The sequence below is a fragment of the Aricia agestis genome, chromosome 11 (genome assembly GCF_905147365.1).
Source record: "Aricia agestis chromosome 11, ilAriAges1.1, whole genome shotgun sequence".
NCBI lineage: Eukaryota > Metazoa > Arthropoda > Insecta > Lepidoptera > Lycaenidae > Aricia > Aricia agestis.
In genome coordinates this window covers 2,082,044-2,102,071 of record NC_056416.1, presented here as the reverse complement: position 1 = coordinate 2,102,071, position 20,028 = coordinate 2,082,044, and the positions used below count along the sequence as shown (strand labels likewise).

General features: G+C 39.8%; 1 protein-coding gene and 2 non-coding genes across 6 annotated transcripts in view; 2 read left to right on the top strand and 1 right to left on the bottom strand.

Annotated features, from left to right (window-relative positions):
• Positions 1 to 20,028, bottom strand: part of LOC121731991 (hemocytin) — a 71,463-nt gene that overhangs the window by 37,079 nt on the left and 14,356 nt on the right. For 2 of the 4 annotated variants that reach the window (XM_042121710.1, XM_042121712.1), the window contains exons 14-43: positions 18,401 to 18,626; positions 17,991 to 18,186; positions 16,703 to 16,895; positions 16,262 to 16,350; positions 15,755 to 15,974; positions 15,147 to 15,317; positions 14,127 to 14,257; positions 13,737 to 13,855; positions 13,219 to 13,366; positions 12,669 to 12,847; positions 11,639 to 11,819; positions 9,663 to 9,793; positions 9,286 to 9,406; positions 8,822 to 8,968; positions 8,270 to 8,519; positions 7,914 to 8,042; positions 7,585 to 7,799; positions 6,808 to 6,960; positions 5,806 to 5,995; positions 5,386 to 5,577; positions 5,126 to 5,170; positions 4,773 to 4,897; positions 4,311 to 4,427; positions 3,726 to 4,021; positions 3,102 to 3,223; positions 2,318 to 2,511; positions 1,953 to 2,216; positions 1,057 to 1,215; positions 314 to 602; positions 3 to 153 (exon numbers count right to left, since the gene is read on the bottom strand). In XM_042121710.1, the coding sequence (XP_041977644.1) occupies positions 3 to 153; positions 314 to 602; positions 1,057 to 1,215; positions 1,953 to 2,216; positions 2,318 to 2,511; positions 3,102 to 3,223; positions 3,726 to 4,021; positions 4,311 to 4,427; positions 4,773 to 4,897; positions 5,126 to 5,170; positions 5,386 to 5,577; positions 5,806 to 5,995; positions 6,808 to 6,960; positions 7,585 to 7,799; positions 7,914 to 8,042; positions 8,270 to 8,519; positions 8,822 to 8,968; positions 9,286 to 9,406; positions 9,663 to 9,793; positions 11,639 to 11,819; positions 12,669 to 12,847; positions 13,219 to 13,366; positions 13,737 to 13,855; positions 14,127 to 14,257; positions 15,147 to 15,317; positions 15,755 to 15,974; positions 16,262 to 16,350; positions 16,703 to 16,895; positions 17,991 to 18,186; positions 18,401 to 18,626 (5,143 nt within the window). The remainder of the gene's footprint in view (positions 1 to 2; positions 154 to 313; positions 603 to 1,056; positions 1,216 to 1,952; positions 2,217 to 2,317; positions 2,512 to 3,101; positions 3,224 to 3,725; positions 4,022 to 4,310; positions 4,428 to 4,772; positions 4,898 to 5,125; positions 5,171 to 5,385; positions 5,578 to 5,805; positions 5,996 to 6,807; positions 6,961 to 7,584; positions 7,800 to 7,913; positions 8,043 to 8,269; positions 8,520 to 8,821; positions 8,969 to 9,285; positions 9,407 to 9,662; positions 9,794 to 11,638; positions 11,820 to 12,668; positions 12,848 to 13,218; positions 13,367 to 13,736; positions 13,856 to 14,126; positions 14,258 to 15,146; positions 15,318 to 15,754; positions 15,975 to 16,261; positions 16,351 to 16,702; positions 16,896 to 17,990; positions 18,187 to 18,400; positions 18,627 to 20,028) is intronic. The other 2 variants (XM_042121711.1, XM_042121713.1) reach the window with 2 other exon arrangements.
• On the top strand, positions 10,816 to 10,888 carry Trnaa-agc. The gene has a single exon. It is a non-coding gene; the product is annotated as a tRNA-Ala (tRNA).
• Trnaa-agc lies at positions 12,311 to 12,383 on the top strand. Its single transcript has one exon. It is a non-coding gene; the product is annotated as a tRNA-Ala (tRNA).

Here is a 20,028-nt window from a genome sequence, read left to right as displayed (position 1 = left end):
ACGTCATATATTTAACAACGCAGGGACACTGGTCGCGCGGCACGCAGCTCTCGCCGTCGTAGTATAACGGCGCTGCGCACACGCACGCAGTTGCGGGCACGTCGGGACACAGCGAGCACGGGCTTATGGTGGTGGGCGGCGCCACGGTTGTCGCTACGAGAAAGAGACAGAATATGTAATAGACAGAGGGAGAGGGAAAGATAGATGCCTGACTGAGGTTAGGTTACTACAGTATATTCAACGCTATATAATGCGTTTATACGTATGTATAAATTTATTTTTTCTTCAAAGGATTCATCAGAAAAGGACTTACGATAAGGTTCAAAGCAGCCGATCGGTTCGACATGCATCTCGATATTGTCCGTCCATTTCAGCGGCATTATCTTCAGATACTGCGCGCGTAGGGGCGGGCGGAACTCATTGAGTATCACTCCATGTTTATCGAAGTTGGCAGGGAACGTCTTGGGTTTTCCAGAAGCGTCCAACACGGGACTGAATGTAGTGACGTCACACGTGTATTCGACTGTGTACGCGCTGACCCACCCGTTCGCGCCGCCAGCCGTCTTGATGCCTGTTATGTTTCTCGGTGACGTGAAGTTGAACTGCGAATTGAATTATTGGTTGGTTTTTTATACAACGTAATTATATTTAAAATGTGACTATCGTTTTCGACTCAAAGTTGTTTTTACAAAGTTTGCAGTTGCTGTCAAGTCTACAGCATTTAGTTCTTCGGGCTACATTTCTCACCATTTCTTCGAGCTCAAGAGCCGGTTAGAGAGCTTACGCATATTACGTTTATCAGTTTACGTAATATTTGTAAGTAAAATTAGTTTTTGGAAATTTCAGACCCCTCACTGCCTTTATCAATTTTATACATTACGTTACGTAACATGTTCGAACTCCTCTCCCTTTCCCTATTACAATCTTCCTTCCTCTTTTCATAATAACGTTACGTTATACTTAAACGCTCCCATATTATGTTATTTAATTAATATAAAATAATATTATTATGTATTATGTGGGTGAAGTATTTATATAAAATGTGTGTGTACGCACCATGATCCATTCCCCAGGCGTGCTGTACGCGGGCGTCCAACCACGCGGCGCGGCGAGCGCAAGTCCGGCGCGCGCGTCGTTGTTCGAGCTGACTGTTATCATGTCGATGGGCAGTTCAGCACCGACGCCCAGCGGCTCCGTGCATTGTAGGGGCTCCAGCTAGGGAATAGGAATAACTTAAAAACCTTTACAGAGTATAAAATAAATACGCTTTCTGTTGTCTGTTCCTGTAGATTTTTTTTTGCAGAATAGCGTTAAGCACGTGGGAATAACACAGGCTACTTTTTATCGCGCAAATATGTACGGTTCCTGTGAGATTTTACTATGAAAGGCGCGGGAAACAGCGGGACATGACGTAGTCTCAAAAACATTTTACAATATGGCGGCGTTATGATCTGATTTTAGCCACGCGTCAGAACAGCCTTTAGTTTTAGTTATTAACTAGCTGTTGCCCGCGACTTCGTCCGCGTCAGCAAAATGAGATAAATAAAGAACAAAAAAGAATGTTTCCCCTTCCTTACCCAAATAGTAACGCCAATACTGTAGTAGCCTAAGTTATGCCTTACTACATCAGCTATGTGCCAAAAAAAGTCCCGTCAAAATTGCTCCAGCCATTTACGAGATTAGCCGGAACAAACAGACAGACAGACAGACAGACAGACATACAGACAAAAATTGTAAAAAATGTTGTTTTGGTGTATATACCCTATATACATTCATATGCATCTAGTTAAAAACGGTTCTTTCAATATTACAAACATACACTCCAATTTTATTTATATGTATGCATGTATGTATGTATGTATGTATAGATGTATAGATATATAGAAGATGTATAGATTTAACTCAATTGGTATTAATATTTGAATTTGATTTACTATTTAGTATTTACGTACCGTCGTACTAGGCTCCGTAGTAGTCTTTATCGTCTCTTTAATCGTTGGCGTTGTCATCACGTCAGTGTACGTCATTTTTGTCGTTTCCGTTGTTTCCACGTCAGTTTCCGTCGTCTCCGTTGGTTCCCCGCAGCCGATGAGCTCGAGGCGCACCGCGATGTCTTCGTGCCAAGTCAACGGACGCAGCCTGATGAATTTCGCTTCTATCGGTGGTTCAAGCATTTGCTTCATTGGTGTTTTGTTGTCTACCGGACCTCGGAACACCTGTAAAATAATCCGTGACAGTAATTATGACAGTTTATAAAGCATATAATCTGATAACTAGACACCATAGGCAACATTTTTTTATCAACTTAATTTTTTACCTGTGGCTCTCCATCCGGTCCGTTCACGGTATGGTATGCGTTTCCATCGTCTCCGTACATCAGCTCGTAACTCGTGACGTACTGCTCGAACAGCGGGCTGCCCTGGACTACCACACCATAGAGGGGCTCCTTGGACGGCAGCTCCACTTGGATGTACTGGTTCAGATCTGATACTGCTGGGTTCCAGCTGCCCGCTGTAAAATATAAGGGAGTTTTAAACGGTTAAATATATATTTTTGCTACAACAGCGCTCTCTCAAATAATAAGTTATCACCTTTACAGAAACTTATACAGGGCTTTTTTTAATATGAGAAATACAATTTAAATATGGCACAGGCAGCCCGACATCGCAAGCAAAAAGTACGTTTATTCAATATGTATATTTTTGTGTACTAAATAAAGCGAAAAGTATGTCAATTCAATATGTTTATTTGGAAGGCAACTATGCTGACCATTGAGATAAGATAAGAAAAATAAGGAAGAATTTTTGCGATATTGTGTTAAAATAATAAAAGGAGTAAATAGTATTAACAGAACAGAAAATAGAAATAGGAGATAAGTGTGTAGACATAGGACAGTATAAATTGTATTCAGAACATAAATCCCTCGAATAAAAATCAGGGACAAGAGCATTATAATAAAAAAAATGTTTATTTTTGTGCACTAAATAAAGTTCAGTTTTAAATGGTAAATTAGCAGTAGATTAATATCAACATTCATCATAGATTTTTATGACGTTATGGCTTTTCTTATTTAAAACGCAGTCGTTATATATCTTTCTTACCTGATTCAGCAGTAGTAGTGCCGTTGAGTTTAGCGAACTGCGGCGCGAACATGGGACTGGCGGCGGAGCTAGCGGACAGTTTGGCGGGCAGCGGCTCATCACCCCATAGCAGGTACTTGTATCTGGAGAAAAACATTTGTGGTTATATTGGTTGCGTAAAAATATCATTACAGCATGGCGATTCACGATTCCCGTTCGAGACGGATTCGAAAACTTTACCGTGCGGTCATTGGTCAATACCTAGCGCGGCGAGCGTATATTGGATGTCGCGCGTTGAAGTTTTCGAATCCAAGTCAAATTGGGTATAGTGAGTCAGGGCCCTGGACATTGTGATCTGACATTTTGGGTGGTAAACCTTATATGGGCTACAAGATATATCGGCCAGTACTTCACAACAGTATTTGCATCGAACTCGTGATGGCTAGTATACAACATGAAAAGGACTTAAACTCTTCAAGTTGGGCTATGATGGGTAACCATGATAGTGAAGAGGCTTAATATAATCGTTATTTACGTCAAATTATCGCTAATATCATGATACATCGAGATACAATTGCTCTTTAATATTTTGGTTACACAAGATACTTTAAACAGATTTACTAAAATCAATGTGTAACGTCTTACCTATCAGGCTCACACTCTGGTGGTGGCGACACTGTCGTCTTGATCATGAGGGTGGTCGGGAGTGGCGGGACGGTCGTTTTAGTGGTAGTCTCTGTAGGTTTCGTTGTAGCCTCAGTCAGTTTACTTGTAGCTTCAGTCACTGTAGTGGCCTCGGTGGTGGTTGTGGTAGTAACCGGTGGGAGGATGTAGTCGGCGTGCGTCGGCCCGAATGTGGTACCGCAGTTGCTGGTATCACAGTGGAGCGCGTTGTCCAAACATTGGCACTTCTCGCAACCTAATTCTACCACTTCTCCTGGCTGCAAGTATAAGTTATGTCTTACTTACATTTCAAATGCGATTAAGTATGTGAGTAGACGTCTGTCTAGCTGTTACCTCTTCAAAACACTGAACCGATATGGACAGTTTAACATGTCTTTCATAAAGTTTAGTTTATCAAATCATTAGTTTTTCACAACATTGCTTCTGTTTTCAGGAGCAATATTTTGAGTTTGAAATAACATATCATATAATTCTTATGTCAAAATTTTCATTACGTAAAAATTAAGTCAACATTAAATACCATGTTTTATTACAAGTTGAACTAACCTTGACGATGCGTCCGTTGTCGTTGCAGGTACAGTCGCGCGGCGCCACGCAAGTCAGCACGTCACGCCAAAGTTTGTCCGCATCGCACTTCTGCGGTACGCAGCCCTCTATGCATTTCTGAAAAAATAGTAGACAAAATTAAAATCTCATTTGTCGTGAATTCCTCCATCCTTATTTCATTAATATGGGACAACCTTGGAAATATTCTATATGAATTAACTATTAAGAAACTATTTAATGGAGTCAGGACTTTTATAATAAATAAGGGGTCAGGACTTTTAGTATGTTTATCTCCTAAGTCCTAACTAGTCCAAACAAAGTTCGTAAGTAAAACTTTCGATTTCTCATTTACAATTATTTGTTTACTAGGCTAAAAAAATATCTAACAAGTTGTTAGCTTTGGAAGTCAGTTAAAGTAACTGACAAATATTTCATCCATCTACACTGAAGTCACCGACTTACCTCGCCGTTGACGCATTTCCCCTCCATCTTGAGTACGGTCTCGAAGTGTTCGCACAGTTGATCGCAAGCGTACGCGCACTCAGAGTATTTGTGGCCGGGCGGGCAGAGACTTTCCGTCGTCGTGTCTGGAGGTCAAATGTATTTTGATAGATTAATAATGTATTTATGACGCCACATGTAATTTTTTAAACTTGGCTTTTAGAAATTAAGCTTTTAGTGTCAAAATTTAGGCTATTTTGACACTAAAAGCGTTTACCAATTTTTCATACTCTTTGACTAAAAGTTTAAAATATTTATATGTTTAAAGGGTTCTTTTTTTAATAAAATACAAAAATATATGATTTTGTACCCACCTATATAAACACGCGGCTTTTCAGGTTGAGTAGTAGTTATCTCTGCTAAAAAATAATAAATTATTACAATTATATTATGTTATAAATATTAAAATAATTACAAAAAATAAGTAAGTACCAAATGTAGTTTATGAAAAATTGGCTTCCTATAACATCTCGTTAAGTTTCTGTTGCTATTGATAAATGCTGGGTCTTCTGTCAAAATAAAATTAAATAAAAATACTAGCCGCTAGTCTTCCTATTAAAAAAAGAACACTGACCACCACATTCAGGACGAATCGCGATAACAGCCGCGGGCCAATCGCACACCATAAGCGTGGGGTTATACATGAGGCCGGGCGCGCACGTTTTGAGCGCCGCGTGCGTCGCTTCTGGCGTGCATTCGTAGAACTGCGTGCACGAGTGCGGGTGCGCGTGGTTTGGATGCGTAGAGTTCAGGCATTGGAACGGTTCTGTGGGGATTTTCAAAGATAAAAGCATGCTGTATTATGACTTTTTCGCCAGTCTGTGATAAAGTAGTCTTTGTTTAAATATCATGTCATCAAGTTATTCGCATGAAAAGATGACGTTTTAGCGCAGGATTAACAATAACCTAATAAGTAATAACCCATAATTTAATTTTTTTGCAGAGTTCGACTTCACAGAATATAGTGTTGTTAGCATATAGCATTCATACATACCCTCATCGCAAGTACACAACACGCGTATCTCGAAGTCGGGACAAGTGTTTTCCTTCTCATCGCACACAAGTCCACGCTCCAAACTACACTCGACGTTCAGTCCTGTCTCCTTGGGTGATTTGTGGTCGCCCACCGTCCTGCACTCTATATCTGTCATCTTGTCTTTCTTGCACATCGGTGAGCCAATCGCCTATAGATATAAATAAATTCTTGAGTAAGTTTTTACATAATTCTTTGTATGGAAAATCAAACATGCAGAGCTAATAACTGACTATATTGATCATTTTTTTAATAAAACAAGTACTTCACAAGCTGTTAAAAGATATAACGCATTTCGATCGAACTGTTTTCTGTAGAAATATTAAAGTCATAAAAGTGCCGTCTCGTCAAGACAGACATCACTTATACTATGTAATTATAGTTTGTGCGTTTTAAGATGATATGGGTGACACTTCTCATATTCCTTGCTACGGGTTTTTCTTACAAGAAAACAAAAAAAAAATCAAAATGTAATAAATTATATTCCATCTACAAAAGCAAATGTTTCCTATAATTATTGTAAATGAATAAAAATGAAAAGTTGCTAAATGCTAACTTATTAATATAAAATTATAAATTTTAACTGTGAAAATTATTGTTACAAAAATATTTGAAAAATATCAGATGCATGAAACGGAACTTATGCTAATAGAGATTGACACTGTTGAATCGAAATCAAATCGATAAAAAGGGCGGCCATTTTAAATCGCAGGCTCTACTCTGAAACGTCAGTACAAAATCGATAATTTCGATTGCAATTCCTTTACGAAATGATTCGATATTTTTAAATTATCGATTAATTTTCTTAGGTAACTTCCCTACTATTGTCAATTATAATGTGTCACCCATATCATCTTAAAACGCACAAACTATAATATTATACTAATTGGAAGTATACCACACTTAAAACTACAGCCCTCATAGCTAGTGTCTTTCCTTAACGAATCATTATCAGCCACTCACCAGCTCGCTAGGTTTCGGCAGCGGCTCCGTGTCGACGGAGTGTCCCGCCGCGGTGAGGTCGGGCGCGGCGCGGGACAGCCACGCCGTCCAGCCGGTCGTGCAGCCCAGCGGCTGGTCATGCGGTGTCGTTTCCGGCGACAGCGTCTCTGGGATCTGGGGCAGAAACGATATGTGGTTATATATAATTATATATTGTGGGTAGAAGGGATAGGAACCGCTCACGCATGCAATACAAATTGTGGCTTTAAATTTATTTTAACAGAATAATAAGATATCCATACCAATAAGAACCAGTCTGTCAGTCTGTTTGGTAACTCTTCTAACAAATATGAAATTTTGAATTTAAATACTTGTTCCGAATAATAGCCTAAGATAGTTTACACGTTACGTTTTGGTCCACAGAAATAAATCCAGATAGAACGGCGACGCGCGTGTGTTGCTAAGGAATCGATCGTGTCAATTTTTGCTTTGCATTTAGTTAGAACAAATAACTTACCCGTGGAAAGAAATACCTGCATTTGATTGATTCACTTTCGTACTTCCGTTTTTACAATTAGACACTGCATAATGAGGCATTTTTGCACAACCGCTGCGGTGTAATCAAGTCGAGACGTGCGCGCTGACTAAATGAACGTTCAACGAATCTTGCTCACTTGTGCAAGATTGATACACGCGTACTCCACCCGCTTAGCCATTCTATCTTGATTTATTTCTGTGTTTTGGTCATTATCACATTAAGGTCAACTTTTTGATGTCCCTAAAAGATTTAAATCTTACCGGCGTAGAGCAAGGCTGTCCGGAGCATACTCGGTGCTTCTGCGAGCATCGACAGGTGTGACAGGCGTCCTCCTCAATGATCTCGCCTTCCAACACCACGCGTCCGTCCGCCAGCGTCATGCAAGTCGGCTTGCACTTGGCGCGCGGGACGCACTCCTGCGACGTGCTGTTTGCGTACACCATGCCTTCTGGACACGTCTTGTTGGGTTTGCAACCTAGAAACGGTTATGATAAACATACAAACATACTTTCGAAGAACAAAACCTTCTGTATAACGCAGTTGGGTAAAATTGGTGCTGTAACTAATATAGAAATATTCGCATTTTTACCTTCAACACAGGTATCCTTGGAGCAAATCGTCGAGATTTCGCTATAGTCGAGTGTGTTGTCGCACGTCTCGGCCGGGCAGGGGGACATACATTCACTGTACGATGTACACTCCTCATCACATTGCATCGCTAAAATATAACAAAGATTAGATACTAAGCTATCGTTTAGTTCTGAAAAGATGAATAATGCTTATGTTCTAAAATTTTGTAATAACCAGCCCATATCTAGCAACATAGGGAAGACATTTTTGATGTAGTAAAAACTAAATAGAAACGAATTATATTTAGCTTGAAACATCATATCAAATGGTAAATTTATTTCCCCGTCAATACATTACTAAAATCAAAAGACTTACGGCACAGCTCCTTCGTACGCCACTTAATGTGTACGCCACGCTGTGCGCACGCGTGTGCGTACGCGGCGAGTGCTGCGCACGCGCAGTCGCAATCAGCACCGGAGTCGCACGCGCACGCGTCACTTTCGCATCGCGCTACGTACGGGCCGGCGGGCACCTCCGCCGCGCACGCAGCGAACGGCGCACGCTTCATCGCGCCACACGTAGACGACGCCCACTCCGCGCGCGCGGGACGTTCTTTACAGTGATCCTGTAAAATTAAATACAGATAAACTATGCTTATTAATATTCAAGAAGTGATAAAGCTTAGGTTAGGTTAGCTTGATCAAAGGAAATAATAACACAAAAAAAATCTGTCGTGTTATTACGAATCTATGTATCCGTATCATTTCTCTTATTAGGCAGACTATTTACTTAGACGTTACGGGTAGAGAAAATCATAAATCTCACATATTTTTTTTTGTCTTCGTAGTAGTCACGTAAAAGTTTTCATTTTTTAGAAGTATGTATTATGTTTTTCACCATAAAATTAAGGGTACCATTTAAACTTACCGTGACATCCTCAGCCTTAGGGCAGGTGGGCTGCAGTTTCCATGAGTCAGCGAAGATGAGCGCGGACGTCTCGGGGAAGCCACCGCCAGTGGGGGTTTGGAAGTCGTCGCGCGTGTCCGAGTTGTAGTTGCCACAGATACCCTTCACCTGGGGGTTAAGGTTTCTTTAAAGAAAAGGGGTTAATTTTCCTTCATTGCACAAAGGTGGTCTATGTACACAGAAACATAACTTTTCCAAGTTGCCTTTGTCTGTCAAGAGACTTATCCAATATGCCAGAGTCCAGATAGAAACAATCAGAAGCATCGACGGCTTATCACTTCAAATGTCCTAATGTACAAGTGAAATGTAGGTTTGGAGGTACTAATAATTACATGTATATGAAGAACATAAGCAAGTATCGATTAATGGAGGAACTTCTCTCTATCCAGCGACCGGACTTTAGCATATAAGGAATAACAGCTTACCCTGTTTTTCCACATAGCCTCGATCTTGACGTATACCCTGAGCGCGCGGTCCCACTGCAGGCTTACTCCGAGCGAGGGAACGTCTAGGAAAACGTACGCTCCCGCTAGACGAAGTTTTATTCTGGAATTACAACATTATTATTTTTTAAATCTTTTCCATTCGTTTATGGACAGGTTAAGATTGATTTAGGACTCCCACACAAAACTACGAATTCGTATCGCATCGCATCATAAGGTCATTTTTAGTATGAGTTTTGTCGCAAATATATTTTGCGATGCGATGCGAATTCGCAGTTATGCCCTTATAGCGTTGTTGCCCGATACAGGGAACTCCAATTCTTGTATTTAATAAAGTTTATTATTCTCATAGAACTTACTTCTTCAATTCACTGGTGTCGGGCAGGGGAGTGCTCTTGGTGAGAGAAACGCTCTCCTCCACACCACCACACGCCACTTTAAGCGTCACAGACTTGGAGCACGTCGCGCCGGTTGTACCACAGGGTGCGTTCTGCAATAGTGTTATGGGTCGTTCAAATAATTTAACCAAAAAAAAACGACTACAAAAAGTTTTACATCTGTGTAGTATCTTCTTTCCAAAAAAATAAGAATCATCAAAATCGGTTCACAAACAGAGGAGATATGGGTACACGAAAAAATTAAATAAAAGCGACGAATTGAGAAACTTCTCCTTTTTTAAATCGGTTGAAAATATTCGTTATTATCTACGTTTTTCAAACTCAAATAGCTTGTTGTATTGAAACTTGAATAGTCATTACATTCCTTTTTTTCACTAGAGTATTTGACTATTGCTTAATAGATAGCTAATGTATCGTTAGTAGGTAGCCATAAAATATATCAGAAATATCTTAAGCCTCAATAAAATTAAATACATTATACACACCTTATCATAACCGATATTCGTTTATTCGATTTTCTTCTTTGCTATCTCTGTTACGAATTCGTCTGTTACTACATCTGGCTATCCAATGTGGATATTTGGAAATTGGACCTTTCTCAAGTATTTTCCATTTAGGGTACAATAGGGATGGTGGGGCATGTATGTAAAGTTCAGACCATAATAGCTCTTATCGACACCCATTGCTTTACGACCCACTGAGGTATAAGTATTACACCAAATGATATTTGCTGGCTCGCACAGACAGCAGGACTAAGGCCAGTATAAATAGTCAGTACTCAAGATGTATCTCGGTCTCAAGACACGGTTTTGGCTCTGTGGTTCGCTGTCATAATTTGGACCAATCACAGAGCCGAACCGCGTCTTGAGACCGGGTCGCATCTTAAATACTGACTATTTATACCTTATCTTTCATTATACTGTTTGATGAGTCAAGGAGGTTCTCTATCACGGCTTTCTTACTATCTGTTCTTATTACCACTTACCGTACTATGTAACGTGTATTAAGAAATTATACCTGGCAAAAATGAAAGTAATGTCACGTACGCAAGGTGATACGCATTGTTAAAGGTGTGCGTTCAATAGAAATATTAAAATTCACTGATAATATCAACGGGGGCGTAGCTCAGATGGTAGAGCGCTCGCTTAGCATGCGAGAGGTACCGGGATCGATACCCGGCGCCTCCAAGAACTTTTTATATAGCTTTCGAACTCCAGATGTATACTTAAAGTACTAAATATGAAGACCACCAAACATCATCCGGCGGACACAGTAACCTCGCAAAAGAAATAGAGTACCGCTGAGTTTTTACTGGTTATTTACTATCTCTTGGGCGCAGCAGAGACCCACATAATCTGGGATCCTAATCGTAGATAGGAAGCTTCGTGATTATGTTTAAACACATTTACTCGGCGTAAATAAAATAAGGTGCATCCCCATTTCCCAGGATATAAAAGTTAGGTACGGTTCCCAACGTCATGAGAAGGGAACAAGAAGGGAATTGATAAGTTTATAAACACACAGAACATCAAGACAGCATTAAATCACGCTAAAAATCAAATAAAGCAGTAAAGAGGTATAACCGGAAACATTTCATTTATAAAATAGTCTTGTCTTAACGGTTATTCTTCAGTTTCATTTCTTAATTTTTTTATTAAAGTATATTGTAGAATTTACGAATAAGCTTAGGCTGTAGGTTTGAAGTAAATCCAGCTTGTAAAATTTATGACAATAAACCGCTTCAAGCTTAACTATATCAAACTATGTGGAGCTATGGCCCGTGTGTTATGTATGCTAAATTAAACGTCGGTCTTGATTCAAGTAGAAGCGGCGCGAGCGAAGCAATGTGCGCCACCCAAGTCCGTGTGTTTGTTTCACCAAGTGAAACTACACAGCGCTTAGACATACAGCAGTCAGCACAATATAATACAGTATACCTGTATCTCCACGCTGAATCCATCCTTGCCATCCATGGAGCCCTTAGCCAGCAGGTAGGTGCAGACGCCCTGGAAGTCGAAGGTCTGGCCGTCGAAGGTGGTGATGTGGGAGTCGCCCCACGCGCCGCACACGCCCGCGCACGGCCGCTCCGTGCACGTCCACTTGCCGCTCGCGCACGTACTGTACGTTAAATAGACCGTTTTATAAAGTTGTGTAAGTGATACATCCAGTGTGTGAACCTTTCAATAAAAACATGGAACATCTACATTATTATATATCTATATTTCTAACTTCGCTATAAAATTATCAAATGCAACAAGGCCAAATAGGTATTGCAAGATGCATAGTAAGCATCTTCTAGATTTAAAATATTTTATGATAATTGATTGTTTGAATTATTATCAAAATGTTGCGTTCACTTAAAAAAGAAAGTAGTGCTGTTAGATAAATCATAATAAATACCATTAAAAATGATTGTAGAAATTGGATGAATGGATTACAGTTGGAAATTGGAGGATGTTTATAGCAATGTATAGTATATCTTGCAGTAGCGTAACGGCTTTAACTCAAGTGAAAGGTAATCTACATGTCATTGCTCAATAAGTAGCACGTAATTATCTGTTATTAAACCAGTTCGAATTGAAACGTTTATTTCGTTCATTTTTTCAACAGGGGGCGTAGCTCAGATGGTAGAGCGCTCGCTTAGCATGCGAGAGGTACCGGGATCGATACCCGGCGCCTCCAAATCTTTTTTACCTATCCTACAATATAAAATATGTAAGAGTTCCTTACCAAAAACCTACAGAATTTTCAGCAGGTATGGTTGTGGTTTGAGCTCCACATTTAAGCAACTTTCTAATATTTATACTTCTTGCACTCCATGGACGCGTCTATAGCCATTACTGCTCCTGAAGAATTCTGTATGCACTAACCACCACATCGCACTTTGTTCGAGACTCGACTTTCCTTATTTATTGCCCGTATGCCATAACCTGAAAGCTAACTCCCTCAGTCTTCTCTCTCACTCACCAAGTGTTGCACTCCTCTTGCATGGTATGTCCGTCGGGGTAAGACCGGCCGCCGTGGTGGCAGGGACAGTCGGCGGGCAAGATACAGTCGCCGGTGGTACTGTCGAGGACGTAGCCGCGCTTGCATTGACAGCCGGGCCGGCATTCCAGTGACGTCACCGTGGGGGGTAGATGCATGTTCTACGGAAAAAAGTGCTTAAGTTACTTTAGGTGAAAAACCCTATTATTCCCATTCTAAGAGTCCATAGATACTACAAGAAGTATTTTTATTAGCATTCATGTTTCCAAGAAATTCTAAGGGGCCAATGATAGAATAACTGCCAACGATGGAATGAGCGGCTTCGCTTTATTTTACTTGACGTACAAGAATAACTATAACAAATAAATTTTTCGCTTAGATTAATTCGCATCTCAATAAAATTTTGAAGGGTTCCTCAACAAATTAACTTAATAAAACTTTTGCAGTAATTTCATGCAAAAGAAACCTACATAAATAAATACAATTAAAAAGTTTACATTAAAATAAAAAATAAAACTAAAATATACCATACCTTGCAGGTAAGCGGTTCAGCCATACAAGCAGTCAGTTCTTTGTGTTGCGCGGCGCTGCAGTTTGCACGCAGATCCTCAGCGGGCGGGTACTGTTTGATGTCCGCGTCCGTAGCCGGTACGCACTCCCAGCGTGCACCGACGCATGTGCTGCAGACATAATAATATCATTCTCTACCGGGAAAACAGGACCGGCTTTTCCAGAGCTTACAGACTTACAAGTGTCAAGTGTCATAATAGAATAACAATCTATACGAATATTAAAAAGGCGAAAGTTTAATATTCGTATGGATTGTTATTGTGGTACCTACTTCTTACTTCGTCACGCTTGAACTACTGAAATAATTTTGACGAAAGGATATAATATTAGGTTTTTCCCCAAAAAAATTACACTTAATGCGCGATAAATTAATTTCAGCACACAGCAGCAACAGCAGCAAGTTAAAGCAACAAGGTACGATAGTATACTTAGTACTTATAATATACATTTTCGCTACGTGAACAGGAAAATATATCTTACCATAGTTCACGTTCTCGTCTCCCCGGCCTCACTTCCTTGTAGTTGGGTTTGAACTCCAGCCCCTTGTGGTAGCACGGACACAGGGCGACGGGCACACATACGTTGTTGTTGTTTAGAACCTGCGGTATTATATAAAATCTTAATTTATTCACAATGTAATAGAAGAAAATGACTTGAAAATCTCTACTTATAACTTAATTTCACTTCATTTCAATGGGTATAACAATAAAATCGGTAATTGAAATCATTTCAACCTATGTTTTGGGGAAATGAAAACTGGAACGTTGAATTTTTTTTTAAAGATTTGGAGGCTCGAAACGTTACTATTTTGGTACTGTGGATAAATAAATAGGGGCCTTTATGAATTCTTCATATTATAAACCAACTTACCTCTCCCGCTGGGCAGGCGCATCCCTCGACGCAAGTCGGTCTACAGTCGCCTTGCGTCGCGACATCAATGCACGTACGCGCGCAGCTGTCAGCGCATACCATATACTGCTGCCCGCCACCGCACGGTATCTCTACATAATAGTAGTTATAGATATTTTACTTTTTTTATTTTTTAATATAAAGAAAGGAAAGCTGGATACATTATGATTGAATAAATAGTGAAATTAGTGTAAAGGCAACTAAGCTGACGATATAAGAGCGACAAAGATGTATCGGCCTTATTCCTAACGAGCGTAAAAATCACGGAATATATAACACTAAAGGAAGGGCCATAGCAAGTAAGTTTCATTGAAACTGCTGTCGCCAAACTCACACAGTAACATTTTACGCACACAAAAGAAATAACCAATCACAAAGAGATTTCTTTTTTTAATACAATGTCGTAAAAACAACCCTAACCCTTTTGAAATAAAGAAGAATTTAAATTTAGCAATACCGGCTCTGACTACCGAATTCAGTTATTCAACGCTAGATGGCGCTTGACAGCTAAATATGATAAGACTTGAAGTTGTACCCAATTTTACACCTTACGTCAACTACGTAAGGTTTAAATCCGTACTCACGAATTTCCTTTTGCGTGCGAGTTAAGTTATGTCTAGCTGGACATAACTATGGCACGCGGGCCACGCCCATATGCCCTTTCCTGTAGTGTTATATTTATATTCCATGGTAAAAATACAGGAATTCTAATAGACAACTTGACGAGGCATATAGAACGCTGACATTTTAAGAAATTAGTAGTCCAATAACAACTTAAGATTTACCAGAGTAAAAAAAACTACAACTGTTTTGCCGTTTGTCCGAAGTGGCTTGTTCAACTCTTAAAAGTTAGTCCAAAACAAAAAGGCCTTTGCAGTTAGACCGCTTTTTTTGTACACTGTCATCTTTTTTCTTTTTTTGAAATTATTTACAAACATTTGCATTTTTTTCTCATAACAGATATGTAAAAAAGTTCCTCACCGCACTCCTTCACATGGTACCGCCACTGTACGTGCATGCCGGCGGCCGCGCACGCCATCGCGTAGTCGCCGAGTATCGGACAGAGACAGCGCGATATGTCGCCGTCGCACGCGCACATGTCGTATACGCACGCTTCGTAGTAGGACTGCACGTCCACGAACGCGTGACAAGCTAAAGAATTGTGAAAAGTGTGATTATTTTAATGAAGATACTGTTGCCAAAGTTTGGATGAAAATTTGCGACACACCCCCATGACAATATCCAAATGCTGCAAGCGGGTGGTCCGTCTGTATAGACATAAAACGATATTTTGGTTTGTCGCTAATATTTTCATTGGGATGTGAATGTGAAGCAGCAGCCACTCAAAATATTATCAACGGCAATAAGTAATTCGGGCGCACGCAAATTAACACTTGGATGATATGGACAGGGGGTAAGTTAGTAACAGCTGTCTCCTTTGGGAATTTTACAATAAAGTCTTGTCAGGGTGGTGTGAGAAAAGTGTTTTTGACAACCAATAGAATCGCTTCATTTGCGTGACATCACTTAGCGCAACGATTCTCTGGAATCATGCAGACATGCCTAATAACGTAGCCTAAGTCTCTTACATTCAAACAAGGATCCCTTGAGCTGGTTACAGTACTTCTCAGCGGCGTCTCTGTTCTCGACGTTGGCGGTGCACGGATGTTCAGGTTCCTGCAGGTCGATATCATCACAGAACTCCCTGGTCTTCCACTTGTTGGCGAACGCGAGAGCCGTCTGCTCTACATCACCCTCGGGGGTCAAGAAGTCGTCTTTCTGGTTCAAGTTGAAGGTACCGCAGAGACCCTGGTTATGATAAATATGAGATTTTGAGTTTGTTTTAAAAATCATGATTTACGAGGAATACGCCATAAACATAAAACTGTATCATATAGCGCGCTGTTATATAGCAGGTATAATATACACTTTCTTTTCATCATGCATCAGCATGAAAGAGACAACAATAGCTGAGTTAATTATTTATTATATCATTATACGAATATTTGAATAAAGTATTTCAGACGACAACAACCTTTGACACGAGTGCAGTATTTTTAAAACGATATGGATTTTATTGCATACTAAAGACGTACCTTAGTCTGGTCCATAAAACTTGGAGGAACATCAACAAACACTCTGGTGTTGCCATCCCACCATAGATCCACTTTGTTGGGCAGTTGTACTGCAACAAGGAAACGTTTATTGAACAACTTTCAAAATTAATATTCTGAGTGACCATTTAATTCAATCGTAATATTATTAAGTATTTTAATTTGAAAATATAATACTTAGTTAAATTTAATTGTAATTTAAAAATATGACCTGTTGGGTTGAAATAAAGATTTATTATTATTATTATTATTATTATTTAATTACAATCATCAAAAGTTGCTAAGATTAAGCTTCGAATCAACCATACAAATGTCAAAATGGCTTTGTTAAATTGCTTTGAACATATTAGTGTTGTTTGTTAATTTCGTAATATAATCTGATAATAACTTACTAAAATAAAAATAAAACTTTTACTAACTAACCGATAACAAACAGCGATGACGCGATGCGTATACGCACGTCGCCCACAGTGACAGGCAGCGTTTCTATCGTGCGTCCGTCAATCAGCACGGAACCACCCTGCTGCAGACGAATCACCGCACCACCGTACTCGATGTTAACAGCTTTGGTGCAGGAGGGTTTTCCTTCGCCGGAGAATGGTGCTAGGTTCATAGCCTGGGTAGATAGAAACAAATGTGTTAAATAGAGACAAGACATTGAACGGCGCAGCGTTGTGGCTAGTGCAAAGGGAATGGCTATTTGTTCTTGCTGTCCCCAAATGAAGCAAAATTTGTGGCCTCCTTGACGAAGAAAAATATTTTAACAGTTATTATTAAAAAAACAAATGCTATCTATACTAATATTATAAATGCGAAAGTATCTCCGTCTGTCTGTCTCGCTTTCACGCCAAAACTACCGAAACGATTGTAATGAATTGTTGTATACAGATAGTCTAAAGCCTGAGAAAGGACATAGGCTACTTTTTTACTGAAAAAAAAAGGGTTGTAAGGGGGTGAAAATGCGTAAATTTGTTCAAATTATGTTAGTTCCAAAAATTCATAATAGATGGCGCCGTGGGTCTCCTACATCGCGCTGACGCTTGCTCAAAAGTCTTTCTATAAAAGGTGGTATCATCTTACATTCGATTTTCGATTTTTTTCGATTCTTATTACTTTTCTACGTTAATAACTCAGTACTTTATCTATGCAGTGAGTAGTGACGTAACCTTAAACCTATCAATGTTAAATAGTTTATGGGTAAAGTTGTGTAATTGGGGGGCCTAAATAGGCTTTAAAATTTGGCATAAAATATAAAGTTTAATTTAAATAAAAAAATAAAATATTATGTGCACACTGCACAGCTGTTTTGATTTAAAGGGTACCAGGGTTTTTTTTATAAAAGCTTTTGACACCATTTTCTTGACATCGCGCGCTATACACAGAAGTCCACGCGGACGAAGTCGCGGGCAACAGCTAGTAGTCAAATAAAACATCGCCATGCACATTTACGTCGTGGCTGACTAATTACTGTGGTAACTAGAGTGATTTTAGAGAAATTTAAATTCAGGGTTTCAATAAGAGTTTTTATCGTTAGAATAATGGTCCTGTTAAAGGTAAAATACCTCTAAACGTAGAACTTTACAATCTATTATCTATAACAACGTCAATATATCTGTACAGCTGGTATGTCGTGTACATACTGGTGGTATGCCGCGCTGTAGCGATGTCTACAAAACAAGTCACATGTTACACATATTTTGATCGTACTTACTTCGCTGATAGCACCCGAGCAGGCGACATTCTCCACGGTAACTGTCACATTTGGCGCCGACAACAAGGTATAGCTACACCGGCCCATGAAGTCGTAGCGTGCGCCGTCGAACGTGCGGTAGTGCGGGTCGCCAACAGCACCGCAGCGCGCGCCGCACGCCGCGGCAGTGCATGCCCAAGATCCGTCAACGCACGTGCTGGAAACGTGACAACATTGAAACTAAGAGCAATTTTATACGCATTATGCATCTGACTGAAAGGACTAACTATGTTGTTCGTTGTTCATAAAACTACAAGCGAATAATTTTGGACATACAAAGACATCTTTACACACTACAAAGACAACCAAAAATAGCTTTTCTTCGTCCATTTTACGTGGAAATAAAAAAAAATCATATAAATTACACTTACCAAGTATTACACTTCTTGGGCACCACCGCGCCGGGCGGGAACAGTTTATTCCGGATCCTGCAGGGACACTCCCTCTTCTCAACACACTGTCCTCCTTCTAGCAACATGCCGTCGGGGCAGTAGCAGCCTTCGACGCAGCCTGTGGTGGGTGCATCAGGCATCAAACAGCTGGGCTGTACTTCTGCACCGCATGCCTTGTATACCTTGCCCGCGGGACATTTCATAGCTGTAAATCAGATAATTATGTTACTTTTAACCGACTAGAAAACGCAGTAGCAGTTCGCCTGATGCTTTGCGATTACGGACACTCGATCAGAACAGTTCACTTGTAAGGAATGTTATCTCCTGTATGTATTGTGTTACGTTATTGGTTTCTTTGAAACACACATTATTATTATTATTAATAGAAGGCTCTATAAACGAGATTCACGATAATAATGTTTAAATTCAAATCAAATTCAAATCATTTATTTCGGGCATCAGTGGCCCATATAACAAATACCTTAAATCTAACATACATATCAATTATATAATAAATACCTTAAAACTAACATACATATCCATACTAATATTATAAATGCGAAAGTATCTCTGTCTGTCTGTCTCGCTTTCACGCCAAAACTACTGAACCGATTGCAATGAAATTTTGTACACAGTTATTCTAGAGTCTGAGAAAGGACATAGGCTACATTTTGATGTGGGAAAATATCTTATTTCCATGAAAATATCGATGAAAATTAATTCGCATTGCGCGTGGCCAGCGCTCATCCCGGGGGTCCTGGGTTCGAGTCCCGCAGGCGGAACAAAAAGTTTTCAATGTTCCTGGGTCTTGGATGTGTATTAAAATAATATTTCAAAAATCTTAAATATATTTTATGTATAATATTATCCATCCATACTAATATTATAAATGCGAAAGTATATCTGTCTGTCTGTCTGTCTGTCTCGCTTTCACGCCAAAACTACTGAACCGATTGCAATGAAATTTTGTACACAGTTATTCTAGAGTCTGAGAAAGGACATAGGCTACGTTTTGATGTGGGAAAATATCTTATTTCCATGAAAATATCGATGAAAATTAATTCGCATTGCGCGTGGCCAGCGCTCATCCCGGGGGTCCTGGGTTCGAGTCCCGCAGGCGGAACAAAAAGTTTTCATTGTTCCTGGGTCTTGGATGTGTATTAAAATAATATTTCAAAAATCTTAAATGGCAGTGCTGAAAGTGCTCGCCTCGCCGCTGCCATTCCGGTGTAGCGCGGCCCTTAATTAATCAAAATACCCAAAAACAGCTGTGCAGTGTGCACATAATCTATACTAATATTATAAATGCGAAAGTATCTCTGTCTGTCTGTCAGTATCGCTTTCACGCCAAACGCCAAAACTACCGAACCGATTGTAATGACATTTTGTATACAGATAGTCTAAAGCCTGAGAAAGGACATAGGCTACTTTTTTACTGAAAAAAAGGGTTGTAAGGGGGTGAAAATGCGTAAATTTGTTCAAATTAAGTTAGTTCCAAAAATTCATAATAGATGGCGCCGTGCGTCTTCTACATCGCGCTGACGCTTGCTCAAAAGTCTTTCTATAAGAGGTGGTATCAACTTCCATCTAAGTTTCGATTTTTTTCG